Below are 14,548 nucleotides of genomic sequence, written 5' to 3' on the forward strand. Positions count from 1 at the left end.
CACAGGGGGGCTGCAAAGACACAGCTGAGATAATTTCTACCCAGGGAAGAGACACTTCAGAATGAAAATCCCAAAGGTCAGGAAAGACTGTCTCAAAAAGGCTTTGCTCTCATCTAAGCAATGAATTCCATATTTCCAATTATTTTTCAAAAAATGATTTAGCCTTTCTTTACCCTTCATTTGCAATTCCTGAATCTGTTGATTACTACCCCTTTTTAATCTCTGCTGACAAATGCCCAGTCATTTCTTAAAAATAGTCATAGCTTGTAGATAAGTAAATTATATATATATATATATTAGATAGGCTCTCACTCTGTCACCTAGGCTGGAGTGCAGTGGCATGATCTCGGCTCACTGCAACCTCCACCTCCTGGGTTCAAGCGATTCTCCACTTCAATCTCCCAAATAGCTAGGGTTACAGGTGTGCATGTACACGCCAGCTCATTTTTCTATTTTTAGTAGGGAAGGGGTTTCACCATGTTGGCCAGGCTGGTCTTGAACTCCTGACCTCAAGTGATCTGCCCACCTCAGCTTCCCAAAGCGCTGGGATTACAGGCATGATCCACCATGCCCAGCCAATATTATCTTTAAAAGCCCTTATATCAGCTCATAGCAACAACTAGGATACTCAGTTAGAAATAAGCCTTCCCTACCCAGTGGCTAGGATTTACTGCTATAGAGGAACTAAAAACCATTTAGTAACAACTATATGAATTAAAGGACACTATAAACCAACATGTATCAACTACCATGTTCTGCAGTGCTCATCTATACTAGCAACTAATTTTTTTTTTTTTTTGAGACAGAGTCTCGCTCTGTCGCCTAGGCTGGAGAGCAGTGACTGGATCTCAGCTCACTGCAAGCTCCGCCTCCTGGGTTCATGCCACATTCTCCTGCCTCAGCCTCCTGTGCAGTGCTCATCTATACTAGCAACTAATATTTTTATTGAGCAATTGTTATGTGCTTAGAGGCATGACTTCATTTAAGCCTTCTGTCAATGCCAATGACCAAAATAAAAGATTTTCCCCATTTCATAGATGAGGAAACAGACTCTGAGGTTAAGTAACTTGAAGGAAGTAGAAGACCTGACACCTGAACCCAGGTCCCTTGTCCAATGCCAGTCCCCTCAGCCACACTGCCATCCTGAGAGCTGTAAGAGGGGGCCTGTTTATTTTGTGACCTGATGAAAGAAGCACCTAGTTACAGAAGCTATGTTGAGAAGGTGTGTTAAGGAGGCTGTGAATTCAGATAAAACCATCAAAACCACTTTTAAAACTTTGAGTAAAGAAACAAATTGCCAGCTGAGTGCAGTGGCTCACGCCTGTAATCCCAGCACTTTGGGAAGCTGAGGTGGGGGGAATCACTTGGGGTCAGGAGTTCAAGACCAGCCTGGCCAACATGGTGAAACCCTGTCTCTACTAAAAATACAAAAACTAGCTGGGCGTGGTAGCACATGCCTGTAATCCCAGCTACTCGGGAGGCTGAGGCAGGAGAAGCATTTGAACCCAGGAAGCAGAAGTTGCAATGAGCCGAGATCATGCCATTGCACTCCAGCCTGGGCAACAAGAGCAACACTCCATCTCAAAAAGATGATGATGGGTTGGTGGGTGCAGCAAACCATCATGGCACGTGTATGCGTATGTGACAAACCTGGACATTCAGCACATGTATCCCAGAACTTAAGTAAAATTAAAAAAAAAAAAAAATGCCATAATGGGTGAGGGTGGTTCTGTCACTCCAACGGTCTTGAAAGTCTCCCCAGACCTACTGATTTTCTACACTGGTGATGAATGGACAGCAATTGGTTGTTTGGAGCCTACATAAAATATGGGACTGGCAGACCTTTGTTGGAACCCATGAAGAAGGTGACTGTCCCACTGCATAATCTCTGGACCCCAGAATCCCTGGACCAGTATATTTAGTAAGGTCTTATGGGAAACACACATACACATGTCTCTGTGCTTTCATCAAATGAGGTGATGCCTATAGTGTATCTAGCCCAGTGCTACGGCATATTAGGTGATCCATAATGCACAGTGTGTCAGCTGCCCACCCCAACATCCACTCTCCCTGTCCTTGCTCAAAGAGCATTACCTTTCTTTGGGGTAGTGATGTGCCCAGCTAAAAGACTACCTTTTCCAGCTAGATGTGGCCATATGGCACAGTGCTGCCCAGTGAAAGGGAGGCATCAGCATTACAGGGGGCTTCAGGAAGGCTACTTAAAGGAGATTCATTTAGGATGGCTGTTTTTGCCTCTTCTCTGCTTCCTCTCTGGTTGCTAAACTTGGAATGTAGGCATGATGGCTGAAACTGAAGTCATTTGGTGACCTTGAGCTGGCCTTGAGTTCAGGAGGCAGGCACTTGCTTAATCTAAGTAAGAGGCTAGGTTTCTGTTATCACTGTGGAGATTCTTTACAGATGTACCACCTTCCAATTTCCTTCACATAAGACAGAAGTAAACTGCCATCCTGTATAAACCATGGAGAGTTTTCAAACTTCGATGAATATCAGAATCACCTGGAGTACTTGGTTAAAAAGATAAACAAAACCCAGGCCCTCCCTCCTCTAAGGAGCCTGGGCCTCTGGGTGCTCAAGGATGCTCACATCCACCTAAGTTCCAGGACCACTGCTTCAGGCTTTTCTGTTCTAAGCTGCCCAGCTGGATCTCAGAGTTCCCTTCAGGTATCAGCCTCCATACCGACAACATGTAGTCAAAAGCAACTTTCTAACTTCCAGTTTCATTCTATTTCTGATTGGAAGCAGAGATTAGATAGGAATGGGGTGGCCCACTGCCAAGACCATTTCCCATTTTCCTGTCTAGAAGACGGCAGATGATGGCAGGCACACTGCCCGCCCATGGGCTGCCTCTGCCTTCCCTCCTGTTTCCACTGCTCTGACCAGCCCCTGGCCTGCTCCTTGGCACGCCTGGGGCAGCACAGGTGAAAGTTGTGTGGGGGCAGCCACCAAAGCATTTCCTTTGGAAGTTTTAGCCTAAGCCTGGGCCATGACAGGACCCTGAGCGATGGCTCCAGCCCCTCCTGCTCGCCTTCTTGCCTTGATGCAGAACGGACTGGATGAGGAGGGGTCCAGACTTCACACCTTACATGCTTGCCTGCCTTGGGAGCCAGCTACCCTAGCAAGGGCTTAGAGTCCAAGGACAATGTTCAGAGCCACCTCTTCCCATCTGCATGTTCAAAGTCAGAGTTTTTCTAAACCAAGTTTTCTGGTCACCTAGTAGTCTTTCTGCCCATCCAACTAGTAAGCTCTTTTCTCCATTTCCATCACAAAGGATGACAGTTTTCGCTCTCTGCTTCTTCTCTTTTGTAAAGTATATCACTCATTCCTTTTCTTTTTGCTGGGAGAGAAATGTTGGGCATGTGGGTTGTGGGCAGAGAAGCTTGCAGACCACCATCTAAAAGAAAAAAGCGCCCTGGACCCACCTAGGTATCTTCTTAAAATCCCCATTTGTTGAGTTCAGATAGTAAACATAAAAACATCACTTCTATTATCTGGCTCTTTCTTTATATTCTGTTCCTGAGACTTAAAGCAACCCCCAACTTCTGCCTGCTCTGGGTAAAAGCAGTTGACAAACAAGTAATGCCCTATGGGATGCCAACTACAGAGCTGAGTCCCACAGGCAAACCAAAGCTCAGCTGAAGCACTCACCACACCCACCCCTGCAGGGGATTAGGCCCCGCCTGGCTCCAGGTCTCATGGGCCCCAGGCAGCCTCAGCTAGAAGACCCCAGGGCTCTAGACTGAGTGAGGGTAGGTCTGGGTCTCTGTTTACCTGGAACCCCCAGGGCGTGCGCTGGAATAGAGCCGAACTCCTCTCTACTGAAGGTCCACTGCCAGGCAGGGGTTTTGGAAAGGCAAGAAGCCTCTGCCTCCAGATAGAGAAACTACCCTTGACATGGGACTCACTTTGTATTTATTTCTGGTAGTGAGTGGAGTTTGAAGAGCTGCCTCCTCCCCCTCGAATGGCATGGACGGCCGTCGGAGATGAGGCTGGGTAGTGTCCGGGGCGGATGGGCTTGGCTGTATCCAACCAACAGAAAGAAGAGAGAACAGACATTTAGAAAAGGCTTAACAACAATCCTGATAGCTACAGGTCACCTGTGACAACTAAAAGTCACAATTCTTATCAACAGTACTATTCTTATCAACCACCAGATCTCTCTGAAAACGGGAAAACTAACAGTATAGTTAGCAAATCCAAGGCATCCAAATATTTAGGGGACAGAAAGAACTTAAACATCAATTAGCTCATTTCTAATTTGGGCCAAGAAAAGTTACAAAAAAAGATTTTCAGTTTTATCTGAAATGGATCATAGGTTCCCCATGACTTTCAAGGGCATCTGTGTAGCCCCTGAAATTGAATGCAGAATTCTGCCTGTGATGCTGTTTTCTGGGGACAGCGTCCATAGCTTTTAATAGATTCTCAAAGGGTATGAAATCCTACACATGCAATGAACCACTAATCTAAGGTATGATTTAAAACTAGAAACATGAAGCTGCTGGTTTACAATACATCTATACAGCAATATCTGATGGGAAATAAATTACCTGTTATTGGAGATGTTTCAATTAAAAAAAAAAAAAGAGAAGCAGCTGTTTAGAGAATATCCCTAAATTGTTTTTATCCCTATGGCTCTATCCTGGGAACTAGGACTCTGGCTACACCCTCATTTCCTACATGGGCAAAATGCCCAAATCCATACAGGTCTTGAAGGAGCTGAGACTCCAGACCTCCCCAGGTTCTGTGCCAGCCTGTAGCCTCACCCTGTCACGGATGCCAGCCTGGCTCTTCCTGGGGTATTTCCAAACCTGCACTTGGAGGCTTTCCCTGGGGCTCTGGCTACATACGGGCTCCTTCATGGTCCCACCGGGTGCAGAACACAGGGGCCCTTCACACCTTGCAGAGAAATATCCTCCTATTCCAGTATTTCTAAGAGTGTACCCATTTATAGCCCAAGACCTGGGCCTACTGCCTTGGCTGGCTTCTCTCTGCCCAGCTCAGAAGTTGTGAGACCATGATGTATGCTGGAATGTCTCAGAGTAGGATAACGGGGGCGGCTGACATTCCCATTCCCCCAGGGTGAGCATAGGGTGCAGGGAGGGCTGCCGCCTGCGGGCTCCATCCCAGTCTTTCAGATGTGCCAGAGTGGGCTGGCGCTGTCTTCACCTTTTTAGCAAATCTTAGCTGGGAGGCCGCAGTAGCTTCTCAAACCCCGGGCGCCACGGTGCACACACGTACCGATCTGGGCTGAATGGGCCCTTCTGGCCATGTTCTTGGCCCGCACGGCCTCCTTGATGCGATCCACCTCCTGCTGGTAGCGCTTGCGGTCCCGCATGGCGTTCTCCTTGGCCTCCTTCAGCGCACTCTCCAGCGCCTTGACGCGCTCCGCGGTGGCACGCAGCCGCTTCTCCAGCTTGGGCAGTTCACAACGCAGGTCTGCGTTGTCCCGGACCAACTGGGGCAGGAGGATAAAGGAGGGGAGTTACTACCAGGCAGGCTGCACGGCGCAAACCAGAGCAGCCAGAAGCACCCCCTGCTGCTGAACAGGCGACCCCCGCTAGGTCATCCTTGGCATTCCGTACAACCACAGAAAGGAAAGGAAAATCCAGACTGTGGACTCCGGTGAACACGTGATTCACAGGGTGCAAGGAATGGTGGGGTGGGGATACAATTAAAAACTCTTTCCCACCACAAGAAACTTTCGATCTGAGGCAGGATTTACCTCCTCTTTTGTTTGGGTGTGTGTAGAGGAAAGGGGAATTGTGTGAGAAAATCAACCACTTTATGAGAATAGTAAATTAGCATGAGAAAGCTGAGACACTTAAAGCCGGTTCAAAAGGACTCAGTGAAAAACAAGCATGTTCCTGAGCTCTCAGAGGGCCTCCTTCCATGCAGACCCGCTGTTTACACTGGCATGGGGTTTGGACCCAGCTTTGCAACACATCCAGAGGCTAAGAGGAAGAGACTGCACCTTTTTGCTGACTGAAGCAGCAACAGGCCAGCCCTAGGTAGGAGTGGGTTCAAGGGCCAGCTCTTTATGTCCTGGCCATCTGACTTGGCGTAAGTCATTTGACCACCACAAGTCTCAAGTTTCTCATCTATAACACAAGTGTACTACATAATAGGGATCCAGGTGGATGGAGGAAGTTTTGAAAATCAGGAAGTGCTACACCAAAGTGAGCTACTGCTGGATCTCCTGCTTTGTTCTCCTAGCACCAGCTCTAGTGCCTGGCAGAGAGTATGTTTTTAACAAATGCTCATTCAATCCATGAATAAAATAATGCATCTCAGCTGGGTGCAGTGGCTCACGCCTGAAATTCCAGCACTTTGGGAGGCTGAGATGGGTAAATCACGAGGTCAGGGGTTCAAGACCAGCCTGACCAACATGGTGAAACCTTGGCTCTACTAAAAATACAAAAAATTAGCCAGGCATGGTGGCGCACACCTGTAATCCCAGCTACTCGGGAGACTGAGGCAGGAGAATCGCTCGAACCCAGGAGGCAGAGGTTACACTGAGCAGAGATCGCACTATTGCACTCCAGCCTGGGCAACAGAGCAAGATTCCATCTCAAAAGATAAATAAATAAAAATAAAAATAAATTGTAAAACATGTATCTCAGAGCCCTATTTCAAGCTCCCTGGCAGTTCCTGCTTTTGTATTTCTCATCGACAATTTGAGTGGCTTCAACTCTCTAGAATCTATCATCCTCTCTCTGGGGAAAAAATGCCATCATCAGGAATATTGAAAAAGACTTCACAAGTCAAAGAGAAATGACCTCTCCTTGGCCATGTGGTCCAAAAACTTGGGACGTTCACATCCCAGTTCCTAAGGAGGGAAAACAGCCATGCACACACCAACATTTAAAAAGAAAGTATCCAAGACAAATGACCTGCTGAAATCACTGGTGAGTTTGGACACAGTTATCACTCTCTGTCACTCTAGACAAATGCCAGCGCATCGCAGGCACCCGAGTGAGCATCTGAGATCGCTAGGAATGGGCAGCTGAGCAGAGAGGGTGCTGGTTCCAGTCCCGGTCCTCTCCCGGTGCAATGAAGCAAGGCACCAGTCTGTTTCCCCATCTGTAAAAATAAAGGACTTGAACCAGCTCAGTGGGGTCCACTTTGCATTCTGTGGAGCTTTCAGGTCCACAGAGGTACCTCAGAGGTGTTATGGGAGACACGGAGGCTAGTTGGTGTCCAAAGTCAGGGGTGGAGGCAGGATGAAAAGACAGGCCTCTGAACACTTCCCTCTCCAACCCCACAGAGCTCAAACCCAATGCTTTATATTTGGCTTTGAGAAAAGAAAGTCCTTTATATATATGGGAAGTCACTGAGAACTAAAGGATTTGTAAGGACCTTTCCAGCCCTCTTGTCCTCTGACGGAGTACAGTTCTTTTACCTTCAATCTCAGTGCCTTCTCCGCACACCATGGCCAAACCTGGTGGGGCTTCTTTCGGGAGAGAGGAGGGAAGCAGAGGAGAGTGGGCAGAACTCTCCTACCTGCTTGTGAACCTTGGTGAGCTGCTCCAGGTTATTCTCCAAGAAGGAAATTTTCTGCTTCTGGGCAGCACTGCCCCCTCCATCATCGCTGTCCAACTCCACACTCTGCATTGACACCAAGGGGTCAGCAGGATGGGCTGTCACCCACCCACCCTCCGCCCCAGGATAATGTGGATGGAAAAAAAGAATCCCCATTCCCACCAAAGGGTATTCTGAAAGTGAAAATGGAGAGAGGTTCTAAAAGTTTAGACTCAACAAATCCCCCAATTAATTTCCCTTATTAGTATGAAAAGTGATTTAAGGAGGAGCTATTTTTTAGAGAGCTAAGAAAAACAAAATAAAACACTTCAAATCTGCTTTTGAAAGTTACAGATGATTTATCTTCAGTAAAATATATGTCTCCCTTACGTGTAGTAAATAGAGACTTCTTTTCAAAAGAAAGCATTCCAAAATTCATTAAGAAACAACAACTGTGAAAACATAAACCCAGGACCTAAATTTGATTTCAGCCATCATGATGGGATAACAAGTCACCAAACTTGTAAGCAAATGTCTGTGGTCCCACTGGGAAGTCTTAATGGCCTCTGCTTGTCCCTTCAGCTTCCAAATCTATAAAATTCATTAACGAATCAAGCTCAAATTAATCATAGCATCTGGGTGCTGGGTAAATTCTTGAAATTTATCAAATCTTGAAATTGTCAAAACACTGCACTCTGGCAAGCCAACTGGCACAGATAAATTGGAAAGTATAAGTGTAAACACACCCCGGTGTTCCAAGGTGGAAAAGCAGGTTTGCTCTGTCTGATTATAGAAGAGATCATCATCCTTTTTCTGAAAGGTAATGGCTACATGAGCATCTCAAACCTGCAGCTCTTCAGTCTAAAACTGAGCTCCCCAAATTTGAACCTTAGCACTGGGCTCCCCAGGGGAGGGTTTGTTGAGACTTAGATTGCCACACTCCAACCCTGGTCTCTGATTCAGTGGATCTGGGGTCGGGTATGAGAATTTGCATATCTAAACAGTTCCCTAGGTGATGCTGAGGCTGATGGCCAGAGAACCACCCGCAGAAAACCGCTGGTCTAAAAGCAGGGCTTTCCTAGAGAGTTTTTAATCATTAAATCCGGAAGTCTGATCTCAAGCTCCTAACTCTCCCTAGGACCAGAGCCTCCCATGTATGGTCATGGCTTCCACCTCCTTCCTCGGACTGAACCTTTTCAGTCCAAGTCATAACCTCTGGCCAGATGCCCTCCCCGTCTAGTCTCCCTGTCCATCACCTTGGCTCTGGCTTCACTCTCCTGCCAGGTCCAGGCCCCCATGGTCACTTGTATTTTGGACCGTGCTTACTAACTACCTAATTGCCTAGCCATTGCTATGCATGCCTTGAAATTGCTCATCATTTTCTGCCTTCTTTATTTTCATTTCCAGGATTCTAAACTCGCTTAAATCATGCTGTCAGGGGCCACATGCTTCTGACTCAACACCAACACCACTGCTCAGCAATCCTTCTACTTTTCCATAGTCGCCCACCTCGGCTGCCTGAATCTTGTCTAGTCTCCTTGGGCTTCCCATTCTCTTCCCTACTTCCCCACCAAGGACTGAGCCTACACAGAAACCAAGAAGACCCAAATCATCAAATGTAGCTTCTTTCCACCCTCATGTATTTCCCTGCCGATCCTTCCAACTTGACTTCTCCACTCCTCCCCTTTAGGAACGTGTGTCCCTTCTCCTTACCAAGACTACCTAATACATCCATCTACACTATTAATCCTCTCCCTCTCAGACCTGACTCTGTCTTTGTAAGACATTTGACCTCTTTCCCTTGGCTCCTTCACACTGACACATATTCACACATTCAAATATGCACACACATTTATACACACATGCACACACTTTTCTTAAACAGACCTTCCTTCAATCCTACCATCCCTCTAGACATGGCCCATTGTGTTGTCCATCACTTTTAAACACTTTGAAAGAGTAGCCCTCTTGCTGCCTTCACCTCTTACTCCTTCCTTAAACCTCTGCAACCTGTTTGGGTGAGTCACCATTACAGAGTGTCTCCAGATTGCTGGTGTAGCAAGAGGACAGAAGCAGCTCAGATCCAGAGACCCCGCAGGCCTGGGTTCCAGACCCATCTCTGGCTCTTCCCACCAGTGCAATATGGGTAAGTTATATAACATCGGAGCCTACCTCAGCCTATTTGCAAAAACAGGAACACTAAGCACCACTTACATGGTTGCTGGGAAAAGCAAATAAAATACTGGATGTTGATGTGCTTCATAAACTCTGACCTAGCCCCTAATGGCCTCTTAACAAACAACTAAGAGGCTCTCTCGGTCCAGCTTCTCCAGGCTTCCGGGCAATGCTTTCTGAAGTGACTGCTCTAAATCTTTCTGTGTCAAGAGCAGTTGCCCTCACACAGTGGGGGCCAGAAAAATATGTGTTCATTTGAAATGAAGGCCAGGGAAAGCATTCTGACTTCCTTTTACGAAGAAGGAAAAATCAGATGGGAAAATGTTACCAAGTGTTTTTTGCCTCCAGCACATTCTTTTAATAACATTCTCTGGTGTGAAGTAATTAATTTTTAAGCATAACCAGCCCCGACTTAAGCAAGTGGTATTTCAACTGAAAATGATTCTTCCCTGCCATCTTTGATTTTCTTCTCAGTCCCATTCAGACAAAAGAGAACTCACTTTTTTAACTCGGGTGGTCAGATCCTGGACAAAGAGTTTCCGAAGATTGTGCAGTGTCTGCAGTTCTCTAGACTGGAAGAGAAGGTTTTTAAAGGTCACTTAAATGTAGCAATTCACTGAATTTATGGCACATTTGGCACCAGATCATTCCCCGAGACACTTCCGAGCCTGCCATGGATGCCGCTGGTGCACCCGCTTCCCTGTGACACCCCCACCCTGACCATGCCCACTGCTGGACCTAGTGTCATTACTGGCGCACCTTGAGGTGCAGAGCCTGAGAACCCAAACCACAAATTGTAAACTAGAACAAAGCCTGCTCATCTGTTCACAGTGGAACCACACATTTCCTCACCACAAAAATGCAAAAGGTTTCCTCACAAAAATTCCTACTAGGCTATGTCGTATCAGGATGAATTCCTTTTTTCTTTTTTTTTTTTTTATTACATAAAAGTTACAATGTAATACCAACAAGCTTAAATGAAAAGTTAGCCACAATATCTCACCGTAACTGACTCACATTTTTCATGTCTCCACACCTGCTTCAGGCGCAAGTCCACATGCTTGTTTGCTTTACATCACTGAGCTTACGGATGAGGCATTTGGTGGACTTTCCTCCTGGGTGGCCCTGGGCAAGTTATCTAACCTTTCTGTGCCTCCGTTTTCTTATTGTTAACATGACAATAAAAACAGTAGTTGCCTCATCATTGCTGTCAAGATTAAATGAGATGAACCTTATAATGTTCTGAGAACATTTTCTGGCACATATTAAGTTCCCAATAAACGTGACTAGTATGAATTTATTGATCCATATTTCATATCATAAAAGCCATTTCTTCATTAGGCTTGTATTGCTTCCTTTTATTGTTGTTCTTAAAACTTTCACTGTAATCTTGGGGACATTTTTCCCCTTCATTTTGGATTACTTTCTACAAATGAAACCTTAGGAATTAGACTGCTGAGACGAGCCTGAGTCAGATCTGGTGATCTTTGTTAACAAGATCAGAAGATCAAATATTTCTGTCTGTTCAAGTCTCCATGTGTTTACTATAGGAGATATGATTAGTTCCTTGTAAAATATTTTCCTATAGAGGAAGAGGAGAGAGCTAAATTCTGCATGCAAACTTTTTTATTTGTCTAAATTGACCTACTTTAACACAGAATTTCAAGGGATGCAACTCACACACGCTCACATCTAAAAGGAAAAAAACATACTATGAAGCTATGCAAACACTAAGTTTCTTGCAATAAAAGTTCTCTGTTAATTTAAGGTCTTATTACTGGGTCCAATTCTGTGTTGAAATAAGAAGCACCTGAAGTCAATTGTGTCCTCGGATGAGGTAAATTACTTTCTGCAGGAAACCAAATGGATCTGTGATTATGAATAATGTGCACACAGGACCTGTCTGAGGCTGTGCCGCCTTTCAGCCCAGGGGCAGGGGTGCAGCACTCTCTATGTTACAGACACATTGTCCCAGGCCCTGCCGGAGGGAGCTCAGCCTGGATACCCTGCTCCTTAACAGCTGCGCCCACCCTGCATGCATTCTCTCTCCCATCAGTGGTTTCATTACTGATTGAACTGTAATCACAGTTTACATTTTTCATAATACCACCACCACACCAAAAGGGAATGGGAACAGAGGACGGAATGAGAACAGTGCTTTGTCCAAGGGCCAGGCATCTCCTGGGGTGTAAATACTAAATACAGAGTCCTGAGTTTGGCAACTTTCTCTCATTTTTGTTTGTTTTTAGGGAGATTGAACAATAAACAGTTTGGGAAGGGTAGTATAAATCATTTAACATCACTTGTCCCTTTTATTTATGTACACTGTGCTCAGGCAACTACATTCGGCCTCCTGTGGCAGTGTTCCTTCCTCTATCACGTTCATTATCACCCCTCCGCCTCCCCACACATGTCCCTCTTCACAGGTTGCGACCCTCCATGCCAAAGCTCAAGGCTCAGCTTCCTGTCACAGTGGACAGCAAGGGTGGGACCAGCAAGGAGGGAATACAAGTCTCATCAACGCACCCAGAGGAGAGCTCCCGCCCCAAAGCCCAGACAGTGTCCTGTTCCAGCCAGTCAGCTGCCCAGGGCCAGGGATGCCCCGACGGCCAGTTGGCCTTTTCCACCACTGTGCCCTGCAGCGGGCTTCCCGGGCATTCACCCCTGGTCAGCAGGCTCCATGCCCCACCCACCCCACCCAAACACTCCAGGAGGCAGAACAGGCCCTGCGCTGAGGAGAGCGGCAGAACAGTCAGCCAAGGACAGCACGTCTATTTCTGAAGAACATTTACGGCTCAGGGAGAATTCCAAGGCTGAGTGAAAACATCCGAGTCTGAAACAGCATACACTGCAGGGCTCCAATCTTGGATTTTAAAAGCGTGCATGCGATGCGTGTGGGTGGTAAGGGAGAGTGAGGGAGAGAATGTGGGTGCCATGAAGCCAGTGGGTCTGTCCGCGAGCACGGGCTGGGCGAGGGTGCGAGTGGGGAGCAGCCTGGGAGGGAGCGCATGGAACCGCGCCCAGCGTGGGAGGGAAAGAGGACGAGCAGGGAAACAGAGGAGCTAGTGAGGAAAATACGTCATTCAAAAGACGCAAAAGACCACTCGAACTTCAAAAAAGGCAAAAGAGCTGATGAAACATTCTTTAAATATCACACTCCTGAGCGTATGAGAGGAGAAAGCATGTGAGTCCGTGAGCATGGAAATGAGTGTGCGTGTGAGCGGAGGTGGTTGTGACTGAAAGGGTGCATGAGGGTGACATGTGTGAACGCGCCTGCGTGCATGTGAGGGGGAGTGTCCTGAGACAGCATCTGTGCAAGAGTGTACAAGGGAGTGTGAACATGGGTGTGGGTGTGAGTGAAGGCAAGCAAGGGGAGTGAGGGTGAGCAACTGCACGAGATTGATTGTGTGAATGTGTGAGTGAGAAAGTGTGGACAATCATTAGTGAGAATGCAAGCTGTGTGTGTGCATGCAAGTACGCATGTCCTGTGTGTAACAAGAGTGTGTGTTGTAAGTACTTGTGTATGGAGGAGCATGCAGGAGTGGGTGTGGCTGAGCAGAGGCATGCGAACATGACAGTGAGCAGCTGACTGCAAGGGACTTGTGAGCCCCGGTGTGAGTGTGTGATGATGTGCTTGTGTGCTTGAGTTGTAGACGTCAGTGAGACCGAAAGAGGACGTGGATGGCTAGGTACAGTGGGGTGAGAGTGCCTGAGAGCTCACCGGTGTAAAGAAGAGAAGATCCCAAAATATTTCATTGATATCACTGATCTCTGGCTGGTAGAAATATAGTGAAATTTTAATGTTCAATATTTTTCTGAATTTCTGTAATTATCTATAATTAGGATTATCACTTCTCTGGTAAAACAGATGTAGATGAAGCAATTGTGTGGCTTCATTTCAGGTTCCCCAGCAGCAGCCCCCTCCTCCATGCTCCAAATGCCGGGCTCCCTTTGGACATAGGCATCTTCTGTCTCCAATGGCTGGTGCCCTCGTTTCCTCTCCCTGGCTTTGAGGTGCAACAAATACTATAAGTCCAGGGGCCAGAGCACAATCTCGGGGCCAGACCCAAGCAAACAGTTGCCACCAATGTGGGGTCACCAGGTCCTTGGAGATGGATCAGTCCCACACAGATCCACATGACCCATGAACGGAGCCAAAATGGATGACTGTATCTAACCAACAGTTTCTCCCTGTCGTTGAATCATGTGAAATGCCTGAACGTGTTTTCACCAAATGGAGAGGCTATGTTAGAATGGTCTATCTTGAAGCGCAGGCTGTGGGGCATGGAGCCAGGCAGCTATCCCACAGAGCAGCTGAAATGGAAGCTGACCAGAGGAGATGATGCCAACAAACCCAGACACAGGACAGAGAAAACCAACCAGGGTTTCAAATAACGAGCCCTTCCAAAGGGAAGTTGGGCCCATCACTCCTCCACCCAAAGCCCTGCAGGTCTCAAAGTTTTACCTGGCCTGCATCACTGTGGCCTTTACCTCTCTGTGCTCACCTTACATCCCTGTCCTTCCCTCAGCTGCAGCTACACAAACCTCCCTGCTGGCCCCCAACAGGACAGTCCTGGGCTTATCTCAGGGCCTTGGCATGAGCTGTTGCGTCTGCCAGGAATGCTCTCCCCCACATATCTCTATGGCTCACTTCTTCTCCTTCTTGGAGTCCCTGCTCAAAGGTCACCTCCTCATGGAGCCTCCCCCAGTCACCAACCTCTGCACATGCTATAGCCATCTGATAGAGTGCAAGATTTGTTTCCTTACTGTTTATCATCTCTCGCAGCTAAAGGTAAGCTTCACAAGGACAGAGATCTTTTTTTTTTTTTTTTTTTTG

At 47.0% G+C, this 14,548-nt stretch overlaps 1 protein-coding gene across 1 annotated transcript in view; it reads right to left on the minus strand.

The window, feature by feature from the left end:
* KIF5C (kinesin family member 5C) overlaps positions 1 to 14,548 on the minus strand; it is a 156,005-nt gene that overhangs the window by 11,520 nt on the left and 129,937 nt on the right. The window contains exons 22-25 of the mRNA XM_011943067.1: positions 10,212 to 10,283; positions 7,519 to 7,623; positions 5,257 to 5,473; positions 3,924 to 4,037 (exon numbers count right to left, since the gene is read on the minus strand). Coding sequence (XP_011798457.1) covers positions 3,931 to 4,037; positions 5,257 to 5,473; positions 7,519 to 7,623; positions 10,212 to 10,283 — 501 coding nt within the window. The 3' untranslated portion in view covers positions 3,924 to 3,930. The remainder of the gene's footprint in view (positions 1 to 3,923; positions 4,038 to 5,256; positions 5,474 to 7,518; positions 7,624 to 10,211; positions 10,284 to 14,548) is intronic.

The sequence above is a fragment of the Colobus angolensis genome, unplaced genomic scaffold (genome assembly GCF_000951035.1).
Source record: "Colobus angolensis palliatus isolate OR3802 unplaced genomic scaffold, Cang.pa_1.0 Scaffold215, whole genome shotgun sequence".
Lineage (NCBI taxonomy): Eukaryota > Metazoa > Chordata > Mammalia > Primates > Cercopithecidae > Colobus > Colobus angolensis.